We start from the raw sequence: 12,500 nt of genomic DNA on the forward strand, positions 1-12,500 counted from the left end.
TCCATGTCCACACACTATATGTCCATGTCCACACATAGCATGTCCACATACAGCATGTCCACACACTGCATGTCCATGTCCACACACTATATGTCCATGTCCACACATAGCATGTCCACATACAGCATGTCCACACACTGCATGTCCATGTCCACACACTATATGTCCATGTCCACACATAGCATGTCCACATACAGCATGTCCACACACTGCATGTCCATGTCCACACACTATATGTCCATGTCCACACATAGCATGTCCACATACAGCATGTCCCTGTCCACACACATCATGTCCACATACAGCATGTCCACACACAGCATGTCCACATACAGCATATCCATGTCCACACACAGCATGTCCACACACAGCATGTCCACATACAGCATGTCCACATACGGCATGTCCACACATAGCATGTCCACACACAGCATGTACACATACGGCATGTCCACACACAGCATGTCCACATACAGCATGTCCATGTCCACACACAGCCTGTCCATGTCGACACACAGCATGTCCACATACAGCATGTCCATGTCCACACACATCATGTCCACATACAGCATGTCCACACACAGCATGTCCACATACAGCATGTCCATGTCCACACACAGCATATCCACACACAGCATGTCCACATACAGCATGTCCACATACATCATGTCCACACACAGCATGTCCACACACAGCATGTCCACATACATCATGTCCACACACAGCATGTCCACACACATCATGTCCACATACATCATGTCCACACACAGCATGTCCACATACAGCATGTCCATGTCCACACACAGCATATCCACACACAGCATGTCCACACACAGCACGTCCACATGCATCATGTCCACACACAGGATGTCCACACACAGCATGTCCACATACGGCATGTCCACACATAGCATGTCCACACACAGCATGTACACATACGGCATGTCCACACACAGCATGTCCACCTACGGCATGTCCACACACAGCATGTCCATGTCCACACAGCATGTCCATGTCCACATATAGCATGTCCATGTCCACATACGGCATGTCCACACACAGCATGTCCACACACAGCATGTCCATGTCCACACACAACATGTCCACACACGACATGTCCACATACAGCATGTCCACACACAGCATACCCCCTCCAACCACCACACACAGAAAGTCCAAAGGAAAGCCGCTTCATAGATAATACGATGATGAGGAGAAGGAGGAAGGGGAGGAGGATGATTGTTTTAATGGTGACAGTGATGGCAATGATGACGATGACAGTTGATGATGATGATGACGACAATGATAACGATGATGATGATCGTGACAGTTGATGATGATGATGATGATGATGGATGCTGTTTGATTCCACACAGACACACTGACGACGATGATCGTAGCACTGGTGTGCAAGCTGTGCCAGAAGGCTATGCAGGCGGAGGATTATTTTGATGATGATAATGATGACGTTTATGATGATGATGATGATGATGATGATCCATGCTGTTTGATCCCACACAGACACACTGATGATGACGATCGTGCCAATAGTGTGCAAGTTGTGTCAGAAGGCAATGCAGGAGGAGAATTATTTTGATGATGATGATTTGAGGTTGATGATGATGATGATGATGACAGTTGATGATAATGATGGATGTTATTGATTCCACACAGACAGGCTGACGATGATGATTGTGGTGCTGGTGTGCAAGCTATGCCAGAAGGGGATGCAGGAGGAGGATTATTTTGATGATGATGATGATGATGGTGACAATGATGACGATGACAGTGATGATGATGATGATGATGGATGCTGATTGATCCCACACAGACACGCTGACGACGACGATCGTGCCGCTGGTGTGCAAAATGTGCCAGAAGGCGATGCAGGCAGAGGACTGCACCCTGCCCGTGGTGGCCAAGCACCTGGGGCAGCTGTGTCACGGCCTGCACAGTGAGTCACCACCACCACTCACTCCAGGGGAGTGTGGGGCGGGGGGTCCCCTGGCCATGGGGGTTCCCATGGAGGGGTGGGGTGGGGTGGGGTGTCCCCTGGCCATGGGGGTTCCTGGGGAGGGGTGGGGTGTCCTTTGGCCATGGGGGTTCCCGGGGAGGGGTGGGGTTGGGTGGGGTGGAGTGGGGGGTCCCCTGGCAATGGGGGTTCCCGGGGGGTCCCCTGGTCATGGGGGTTCCCGGGGGGGAGGTGTGGGGTGGGGTGTCCCTTAGCCATGGGGGTTCCCAGGGTGGGGTGGGGTGTCCCCTGGCAATGGGGGTTCCCGGGGAGGGGTGGGGTGGGGGGTCCCCTGGCCATGGGGGTTCCCAGGGAGGGGTTGGGTGGGGGGTCCCCTGGCCATGGGGGTTCCCGGGGAGGGGTGGGGTGGGGGGTCCCCTGGCCATGGGGGTTCCCGGGGAGGGGTGGGGTGGGGGGTCCCCTGGCCATGGGGGTTCCCGGGGAGGGGTGGGGTGGGGTGGAGTGGGGGGTCCTCTGGCCATGGGGGTTCCTGGGGTGGGGTGGGGTGGGGTGGGGTGGGGGGTCCCCTGGTCATGGGGATCCCGGGGGGGAGGTGTGGGGTGGGGTGTCCCTTAGCCATGGGGGTTCCCGGGGTGGGGTGGGGTGTCCCCTGGCCATGGAGGTTCCTGGGGAGGGGTGGGGTGGGGTGTCCCCTGGCCATGAGGGTTCCCATGGAGGGGTGGGGTGGGGTGTACCCTGGTCATGGGGGTTCCTAGGGAGGGGTGTGATGGGGTGTCCCCTGGTCATGGGGGTTCCTGGGGAGGGGTGGGGTGGGGTGTCCCCTGGCCATGGGTGCTCCGGGGGGAGGGGAGAGGTGGGGTGTACCCTGGTCATGGGGGTTCCTAGGGAGGGGTGTGATGGGGTTTCCCCTGGCCATGGGTGTCTCGTGGGAAGGGGAGAGGTGGGGGGTCCCACCCCTGTCCCACCCCCCTGGTCATGTCACTGTCTTGTGTTCTGTGACTGAGAAATTCACCTTCCTGTCTTCATTTTCGGGCCACAATGTTTTTTTGGAGGAGGTGTTATGGGATGGCTGGGGTGTAGGGGAGTTCCCTGGGCCTATTACTGTCTGCTGTTCTGTGACTTGTATGAGGGGTGGGGGTTGGGGAGTGGGGTGGGCGGGTCCTTTCTTTTCCTGTTTTAAATTATTACACATGTTTATTGTACTTACGACTTTATTAACCCTTCACTTCCGACCACAGATTTATCCGCTGTTTAGCTTATCAAAATGGCTGCCAGAACGTACAGTACAGAAGAGGTGGTTAGAATTTTGTTTGTTTTTCCGCACAATGTTGACAATAGCAAGTACAAAAACATGATAGAAATTGAAGGTAATGTTGTTGTTGATCAACTGAAGTGATCCTGATTATCCTGATGAGGATTACATGCTACAAGGTACATCAACAGGAAGGGGGCGGGGTGGTGTTAGGAGCGGGTGTAGAAAACCCCCCAGTATTTTAGCTTGAAACCTTCATCTACTATGAAACCCTGCGGATGAAAAGTTTCCAGCCAAAATAATTGGTTACAGTGAGTTTTTGTTGTTGTAATATGCTGTGATTGTGCTTGTGGGAGTTTGGGTGGAAGGTTGTGTGTGTGTGAGTGTATGCTATTATTGTTATCATTATCATTGTTGTTGTCGTTGTTAGTATTGTTATTATTGTTATAATTATCACTGTTCTTCTTATTTTTACTATTATTAGTAACTGACAGTATTCTTGTTTTTATTTTTACTCTGATTATTTTATCATTGTTGTTGTTGCTACCTATTGTTATTTTGTTATCATTATCATTGTTGTTATTTTATTTTATTTTTTTTACTGTGATTACTAACCTGACGGTGTGTGTGTGTGTGTGTGTGTGTGTGTGTGTGCATGTGTGTGTGTGTGTGCGTACATGTGTATGTGTGTGTGTGTGTGTGTGTGTGTGTGTGTGTGTGCGTGTGTGTGTGTGTGTGTGTGCGTGCATGTGTGTGTATGTGTGTGTGTGTTGTGTGTGGTGTGTGTGTGTGCAGGCAATTGTTATTATTGTTATAATTATCACTGTTCTTCTTATTTTTACTATTATTAGTAACTGACTGTATTCTTGTTTTTATTTTTACTCTGATTATTTTATCATTGTTGTTGTTGCTACCTATTGTTATTTTGTTATCATTATCATTGTTGTTATTTTTATTTTTATTTTTTTTACTGTGATTACTAACCTGACGGTGTGTGTGTGTGTGCATGCGTGCATGTGTGTGTGTGTGTGCGTACATGTGTATGTGTGTGTGTGTGTGTGTGTGTGTGTGTGTGTGTGTGTGTGTGTGCAGGCAATCTAACGGACGAACAGAAGCACTGGTTTGTGGATTACTTCAAGAAGCTGTGCAGGGTGGGCTTGCCGGACAAACAGAAGGCTGCAGAGAAGGTGAGTCAGCCTGCCCTCTCTCCTCCTCTCTCCCAGCCATGGGCTGTGCGGTGCCTTTTTGTCAATTTCTTTTTTTTGTTGTTTTTTGTTGTTGTTTTTTTTTGTTTTGTTGTTTGACACATACTCGCATGTATGCTTGCACATGAACGCACACACACACACACGCACGCATACACACACCCACACATGCACTCATGCACGCATGCCTTTCCAGACAAGTTTTGGGTGATATCATTTTCAGCAGCCTGTTTCCTCCTCTTCCTCCTCCTCCTCCTCCTCCTTTCTTCTCCTCCTCCTCCTCCTTCTCCTTTCTTCTTCTCCTCCTCCTCCTTCTCCTCCTCCTCCTCCTCATCAAATCAGTTAATGTGGATGGATTACTCTAGACATATTATTTTGAGCATTGTAATTTTTGAAATAACCATCTTGTTTGGGATGGCGTTGGAACAGTTTCCCTTTATCTCAGTTTTCACAGTGGAATGCCTCAGGGACAAAATACAAAACCAACCCTAAACCCCCACCATTGAGCAAACCTTGACTCGCACAAATCTTTTAATCACATGGCAGATATCTCTTCATCTCAAGTGTTTCAGGAAATTGATACGTTAGTGATGCCATGCATGTGATGGAGTGATGACCTAGAGGTAACGCTTCCGCCTAGGAAGCGAGAGAATCTGAGCGCGCTGGTTCGAATCATAGCTCAGCCGCTGGTGATCTGGATGCTAGTCATTCGGATGAGACGAAAAACTGAGGTCCCGTGTGCAGCATGCACTTAGTGCATGTAAAAGAACCCACGGCAACAAAAGGGTTGTCCCTGGCAAAAATCTGTAGAGAAATCCACTTTGATAGGAAAAACAAATAAAACTGCACACAGGAAAAAAAAAAAAAGAAAGAAAAATAAAGGGTGGTGCTCTTGGTGTAGTGACGCGCTCTCCCTGAGGAGAGCAGCTAGAAGTTCACACAGAGAAATGTGTTGTGATGAAAAAGAGAAATACAATACAGCCTGGACACACCAGCCCTGATTCTTGCCCCGTGTGGTCGGTCAGTCGGCTGTGCAGCGAAATAGAGAACCAGATATACTTGATCATCTTGTGTCACACTCTTTGATCTGGGTAGACAGCAGTGTCAGAAAAACTGGTGTCGTTTTGACCATGCTGCGTGACTTGAGCTGGAATGTAGCATGCTGATGTCAATGGGAGGATTCTATCTTTTGTAGGGACGAAGGCTAAAGGTGAGCATTTTTTGGGGGGTTGTTGTTGATCATTTCCTTTGAACTGTTCTTTATGAAACAGTTCGTTCACTAACAAAATTTGGGGTATTGTTAGTGGTTTACTGACAGATGGTGGGCACTGATTTTCATTTCTCATCACAGTAGTTGACACCAGACTATGTGAAAGATGTTTTGAGGGGCTGGTGGTTTTATGAACTGACTTGATCACATGTGAAGTTTTTTGGGACTGGTTTTTCTATGAATGAAATCAGTCATTAACTATGTTTTGAGGGACTGGTGGTTCTATGAATCAAATCAGTCATTAACTATGTTTTGAGGGACTGGTGGTATTATGAATCAAATCAATCATATGTTTTGAGGGACTGGTGGTTCTATGAATCAAATCAATCATTAACTATGTTTTGAGGGACTGGTGGTATTATGAATCAAATCAATCATTAACTATGTTTTGAGGGGCTGGTGGTATTATGAATCAAATCAATCATTAACTATGTTTTGAGGGACTGGTGGTATTATGAATGAAATCAATCATTAACTATGTTTTGAGGGACTGGTGGTTCTATGAATCAAATCAGTAATTAACTATGTTTTGATGGACTGGTGGTATTATGAATCAAATAAATCATTAACTATGTTTTGAGGGACTGGTGGTTCTATGAATCAAATAAATCATTAACTATGTTTTGAGGGACTGGTGGTATTATGAATCAAATCAATCATTAACTATGTTTTGAGGGGCTGGTGGTATTATGAATCAAATCAATCATTAATGATGTTTTGAGGCACTGTTTGTATTATGAACCAAATAAGTTATTAATGATGTTTTGATGGACTGGTGGTATTATGAATCAAATCAATCATTTACGATGTTTTGATGGACTGGTGGTTTTATGAAGAAGGAAGAAGAGCGTTTAAAGAAAGAACGGTGACCGACGTCCTGACCTGTAAGCTGTGTCTATTATCAGCATGTGACAGCCTTTCACTGTACTAATCAGCAGCAGTCAAGGAGTTAAAGTGGATGTGAAGGCTCGCTTTGAGACAGAAGTGGACGGCTGGTAAGAACAGCATGCACAGCCTCATGCAGGAGGAGTTGTTTTCTTTCTCTTCTTGTGTTTGGCAGAGTCAGGAAGTATGAATCTGTGTATATATATATTTTTTATTTTATTTTATTTTATTTTATTTTTTTGCTGCCCCATCATCTGCACTGTTTCAGTGGCATTACTTCCACGCCGCTCATTCTAGATTCCCCCGTACACGGCCACACCCGGGTTCATCCGTCACAGTTCCAGCGTCAGCAGTCCACAGGGAACCATTGATGTTATGTTGCCAGGAGGCCACACACCAGAGGAGACCCTGCACTGCTGCTGAGTCACCTCGTTGGTGTTCAGTGGTGCCTGTTCTGATTTAACGTATTTAGGACATCACCTACTAAGCCCCCTACTAACGACAATAATGGCTTAGTGACGGAGCCAGACTGAGTGAGTGTCCCTCCCAGAGTGGAGACCGCCACCACGTCCCTCAAACAACAGCCCCCCCATGAATCTGCCGACACTGAAGACATTGACAGGACTCACCCCAAGCATGGAAGTGGAGGGGTACTTTGAGACTGTTTTGTTGATGGTCATAAAGGAGTCTGTGTATATTTTGTTCTGAAGTTTTCTGTCGTGCTATTTTGGCAGAATGCCTTGGTGTTGTCCAGCTGTGATGAAGAGGATGGGTACATAGAAACACGGAGATGTGCCGCCTACAACTTTCCAGTGAGCAGTGTCTGTGTGTGTGTGTGTGTGTGGGTGGGTGTGTGAGTGCGTGCGTGCGTGTCTGTCTGTCTGTATCTGTGTGTGTGTCTGTTTGTCTATATCTGTGTGTGTGTGTGTGTGTGTTTGTGTATGCGTGTGTGTCTTTCTCTCTCTCTCTCTCTGTGAGTGTGTGTGTGTGTGTATGTGTGTGATGTTTTGTGTCTGTTTGATGAAAGTAACGATTATTAGTAATAATAATAGCAACAACAACAACAGCAGCAGCACCACCACCACACCACACCACACCACAACACACCACACCACAACACTGACACTGCTTACACCACCACCACAACCACACCACACCACAACACTGACACTGCTTACACCACCACCACAACCACACCACACCACAACACTGACACTGCTTACACCACCACCACAACCACACCACCACCACAACCACACCACACCACAACACTGACACTGCTTACACCACCACCACAACCACACCACACCACACCACACCACAACACTGACACTGCTTACACCACCACCACAACCACACCACACCACAACCACACCACACCACAACACTGACACTGCTTACACCACCACCACAACCACACCACCACCACAACCACACCACAACACCGACACTGCTTACACCACCACCACAACCACACCACAACACCGACACTGCTTACACCACCACCACAACCACACCACAACACCGACACTGCTTACACCACCACCACAACCACACCACAACACCGACACTGCTTACACCACCACCACAACCACACCACAGGACCGACACTGCTAATACCACCACCACAACCACAACTACCACATCACAACACACCACAACACCGACACTGCTTACACCACCACACCACAACACCACCACCACCACCACCACACCAACACTACTGCTAAAACCACCACACCACAGCACACCACCACCACCACCACCACCACACCACCACCACCACCACCACCACCACCACCATCACCACAGCACCAGCATTGCTAAAACCACCACACCACCACCACCACTCTACCACCACCACCACCACAACACCAACACTGCTGACACCACCACCACCACCACCACCACCACCATCACACCACACCACAACACCACCACCACCACCAACACCACAACACCACCACTGCTAACACCACCACAACCACCGCAACCACTCCACCACCACCACCACCACAACACCAACACTGCTGACACCACCACCACCACCACCATCATCACACCACACCACAACACCACCACCAACACCACAACACCACCACTGCTAACACCACCACAACCACCACCACCACAACCACTCCACCACCACCACCACCACAACACCAACACTGCTGACACCACCACACCACATCACCACCACCACCACCACAACACCACCACTGCTAACACCACCACCACCACCACAACCACCACCACAGCACCACACCACAACACCACCACCACAACACCACCACCACCACCACCACCACCACCACAACACCACCACCACCACACCACAACACCACCACCAACACCACAACGCCAACACCACAACACCACCCCTACCACCATCACAGCACAGCACACCCCCACCACTGCTAAACCCCCCCCCCCCCCCCCCCCTGTGCTGTGTGGCAGGCCATGGCACTGTTTGTGGGCACCAAGTCCTTCAAGGGGGAGCTGCTGGGCACGCTGACCTCCCTGTGCCGAGACCCCCACTTCATCGTCCGCAAAACCATCGCCTCCGGCTTCCATGAGGTGAGTGTGTGTGGGTGGGTGTGCGTGTGTGTGTGTGTGTGTGTGTGTGTGTGTGAAGTCAACTCAAAATGATCTTTGTTGAGGGTAAAAGAATGAGCGTCAAGCGTATACAGCATTTTTACATCCTTGCCCTCTGTGTGTGTGTGTGTGTGTGTGTGTGTGTGTGTGTGTGTGTGTGTGTGTGTGTGTGTGAATAGAATAGAATACTTTTTATTGTCATAAAACCTTAAAGTTTATAAGACACAATGAAACATAAACATGAGCATATTAAGAAGAGAAACATTCGTGAACAAATTTCGCCAGCCTTAGCTGTAATTCTGTTAGAAGAATCAATTCACTAGGCTTTGCATCTGGACAACATATATCGATTAGGAATCTGTGTCTGTAAGTATTGTACTTTACATAATTGTCTAAAAGGTGAATCTCATCTTCTAAACTGTTACAAGTGTGTGTGTGTGTGTGTGTGTGTGTGTGTCTGTATCTGTGTGTGTGTTGGTCAGTTCATGTCATTCATCATGGTATCTTTACATGATGCTGTGTGTGGAAGGTTTGTGATTGTTCACAAACCTACGTTTTGCCGACGACATTGATGGACTGGCTGGAAAAGAAGAAGAACTGGCAAGCCTGGTCAAACATCTAGACAAAGCCTCCACATCGTATGGAATGCAAATCAGTGCGGAGAAAACCAAACTGATGACTAACAACACCAACGGCATCAGCATTGACATCAAAGTCAACGACGAAAAGCTTAAAACAGTCCACAGCTTCAAATATCTGGGAGCAATCGTGTCAGATGAAGGATCTAAACCAGAAGTACTCTCGAGAATTGCCCAAACAACAATGGCACTCAACAAGCTGAACACCATCTGGAACAACAAAAACATCGCTCTCAGCTCAAAAATCAGACTGATGCGTTCCCTGGTTATATCAATATTGCTCTACGCCTGCGAGACTTGGACCCTGACTGCAGACATCGAGAGAAGAATCCAAGCTGTCGAGATGAGATGCTTTCGTAGACTACTTGGCATCTCCTACAGAGACCACATCACTAACACGGAAGTGAAGAACAGAATCAAGCAAAGTATTGGACCCTACGAAGACCTTCTGTCCATAGTGAAAAAACGCAAACTTAGGTGGTATGGACACATCTCCCGATCATCTGGTCTTGCCAAAACGTTCCTGCAAGGCATCAGGATTTAGTTAACGAACTTTGTTTCTTTATCCTGATTTAGGATTTTGTGAAGGTGCTGTGTGTCTGTTACATTCTGTTTTCTGTATGTCTGGAGCATGAAGATTTTGCTGAGAAGATGTTTGACTTCATACTGTTTTTTTAAATTTTTAAAAATTTTTTTTAAATTTTAGCTGATAGAGTTCAACTTAAGTGTTCGGACTTGAAGAAAAAAAAAAGAAAAAAAAAAGAAGAAGAAAAAAAGAAGAAAAAAGAATCATGTGTGTAACTGATGAAGATGTACCAGAATCATGAATCCGAAAAAAAAAAAAATCTTGCTTGTGGGTGGGTCGTTTGCTGGTTTGCACTGAACAAATACAAAAAAAACCAGCAACATTTTGCTCCTTTAGGTACAAAAAAGATAGTGTCCAGTCAGAAAGGCTGCTAATTTAGTACTTTCCATCTGCATGCTGCAAAGATAAGTGGAAGTCTCACAGATAGATAAGTTAATGAATCACAGTGAGTCACCAAGTAATTGCCAATTTTAGAAGCCAAAAAATGTTTATTTTGTTGTTGTTGAATTTATGAGATAAGTAATTCACAACTGAAAAACATTTTATTTTGCTTTTAACTCATTCAGTACAGTCCTCTCTTCTCCTCTACACAGACTCATCGGATGTCCAGTGGGTGTCTGAATGACCCAACCTTTAGCTTCCATCATAAGAATTGTGGTATCCTTTGTCAACATTCACCTCTTCAGTATAAGAGCCTTCCTCTTGCAATATTTTGATGATGGTAATAGGGGTGAAACGCTGTTAACATCGTCTCTTACGCCGTTCGTATGGAGAGAGTTAACTCATTCTGCCCCTCAGCTACGTGCCTGCTGCAGCTCCCCTGGACCATCACTACATGAGACCACTGCAGAAAAAAACAGGGCGGTTCACTAAAACAGCGACAATCAATGGAAAAGTGTTGTTTTAACTGGTCAAACAAAGCTTTGTTTTCATACTTCCAGAATCAGTAAACGGTTCAGTATAGAATGCGAACTGTACCAAGCAAGAATAAGCGAAATTAGAATAGTGTGTTGGTACGAGAATACTCGTACCTGGTCCACAGAGGAAGTAATCATGGTACGAGTTATCTCGAACCTGGAGTAGAATGAGTTAATTCTCTTTTTTTTTCTTTTTTTTTTTTGCTGCCCCATCATCTGCACCATTTCAGTGGCATTACTCCCACGCCTCTCATTTAGATTCCCCCATACACGACCACACCCGAGTTCGTCTGTTACAGTTCCATTGTCGGCAGTCCACAGGGAACCATCGATGTTAGGTTGCCAGGAGGCCACACACCAGAGGAGACCCTGCACTGCTGCTGAGTCACTTCGGTGGTGTTCAGTGGTGCCTGTTCTGATTCAGTGTACTTAGGACACCACCTACTAAGCCCCCTACTAACAACAATAATATCTTAGTCACGGAGCCAGACTGAGTAAGCGTCCCTCCCAGAGTGGAGACCGCCACCAAGAATGAGTTAATTCTAATTGATGAATGAATTGTAATTGTCTGCAGGTATCCAAGATGCTGGGCAATATGGTCACTATGCTCTTCCCTGACCTCATTATGCTGCTCAAAGATGAAAGTATTGAGGTCAGTCTTGGAACTCCATATATAAGTGGTTTTTTTTCTTAGGGGTCAGGGTGGGGGTGGGGGGCATTTATTATTTGTTTTGCATTTGTTTTTTGTTGGTTATTTATTTATTTATTTTTGGTAAGGAGGCTTCTTTGAGATCCATTCTGTGTACATGCATATAAACCAAGATATATGCGTCCTTGCAGAGATACACTTGTATGTACTTGTGGTTATATGCATGCATTGTTACAATTTTTCTCATGAACGCACGCACACACGCACACACACGCACACACACACACACATACATACACACACACACACACACTCAACACACACACACACACACACACACACATGTACACACACACACACACACACACGTACACACACACACACACACACACACACCACCCCAGCACATACACACAGCTGCATGACACATTCCTCTTCACCACAACATAACATATTCCAGTTCAAACAAACAGGGGCAAAACAAAAGAAAGGGAGAGGAGACCCCCCACCCCTCCCACACCCCCACCCCCC

General features: G+C 46.9%; 2 protein-coding genes across 2 annotated transcripts in view; both read left to right on the top strand.

The window, feature by feature from the left end:
- The window catches only part of LOC143296375 (serine/threonine-protein phosphatase 4 regulatory subunit 4-like), a 172,883-nt gene that overhangs the window by 112,387 nt on the left and 47,996 nt on the right, over positions 1–12,500 (top strand). Inside the window, exons 8-12 of the mRNA XM_076608252.1 lie at positions 1,832–1,954; positions 4,317–4,411; positions 7,319–7,396; positions 9,042–9,161; positions 11,895–11,972. Coding sequence (XP_076464367.1) covers positions 1,832–1,954; positions 4,317–4,411; positions 7,319–7,396; positions 9,042–9,161; positions 11,895–11,972 — 494 coding nt within the window. The remainder of the gene's footprint in view (positions 1–1,831; positions 1,955–4,316; positions 4,412–7,318; positions 7,397–9,041; positions 9,162–11,894; positions 11,973–12,500) is intronic.
- On the top strand, positions 8,269–8,791 carry LOC143296182 (uncharacterized; the record flags this gene model as incomplete). The annotated part of the gene is made up of 3 exons (XM_076607991.1): positions 8,269–8,303; positions 8,356–8,401; positions 8,729–8,791. Coding segments are annotated over 3 exons (144 nt in total), but the record flags the coding sequence as incomplete, so codon positions are not given.

Source organism: Babylonia areolata, chromosome 21 (genome assembly GCF_041734735.1).
Source record: "Babylonia areolata isolate BAREFJ2019XMU chromosome 21, ASM4173473v1, whole genome shotgun sequence".
NCBI classification, from domain to species: Eukaryota; Metazoa; Mollusca; class Gastropoda; order Neogastropoda; family Buccinidae; genus Babylonia; species Babylonia areolata.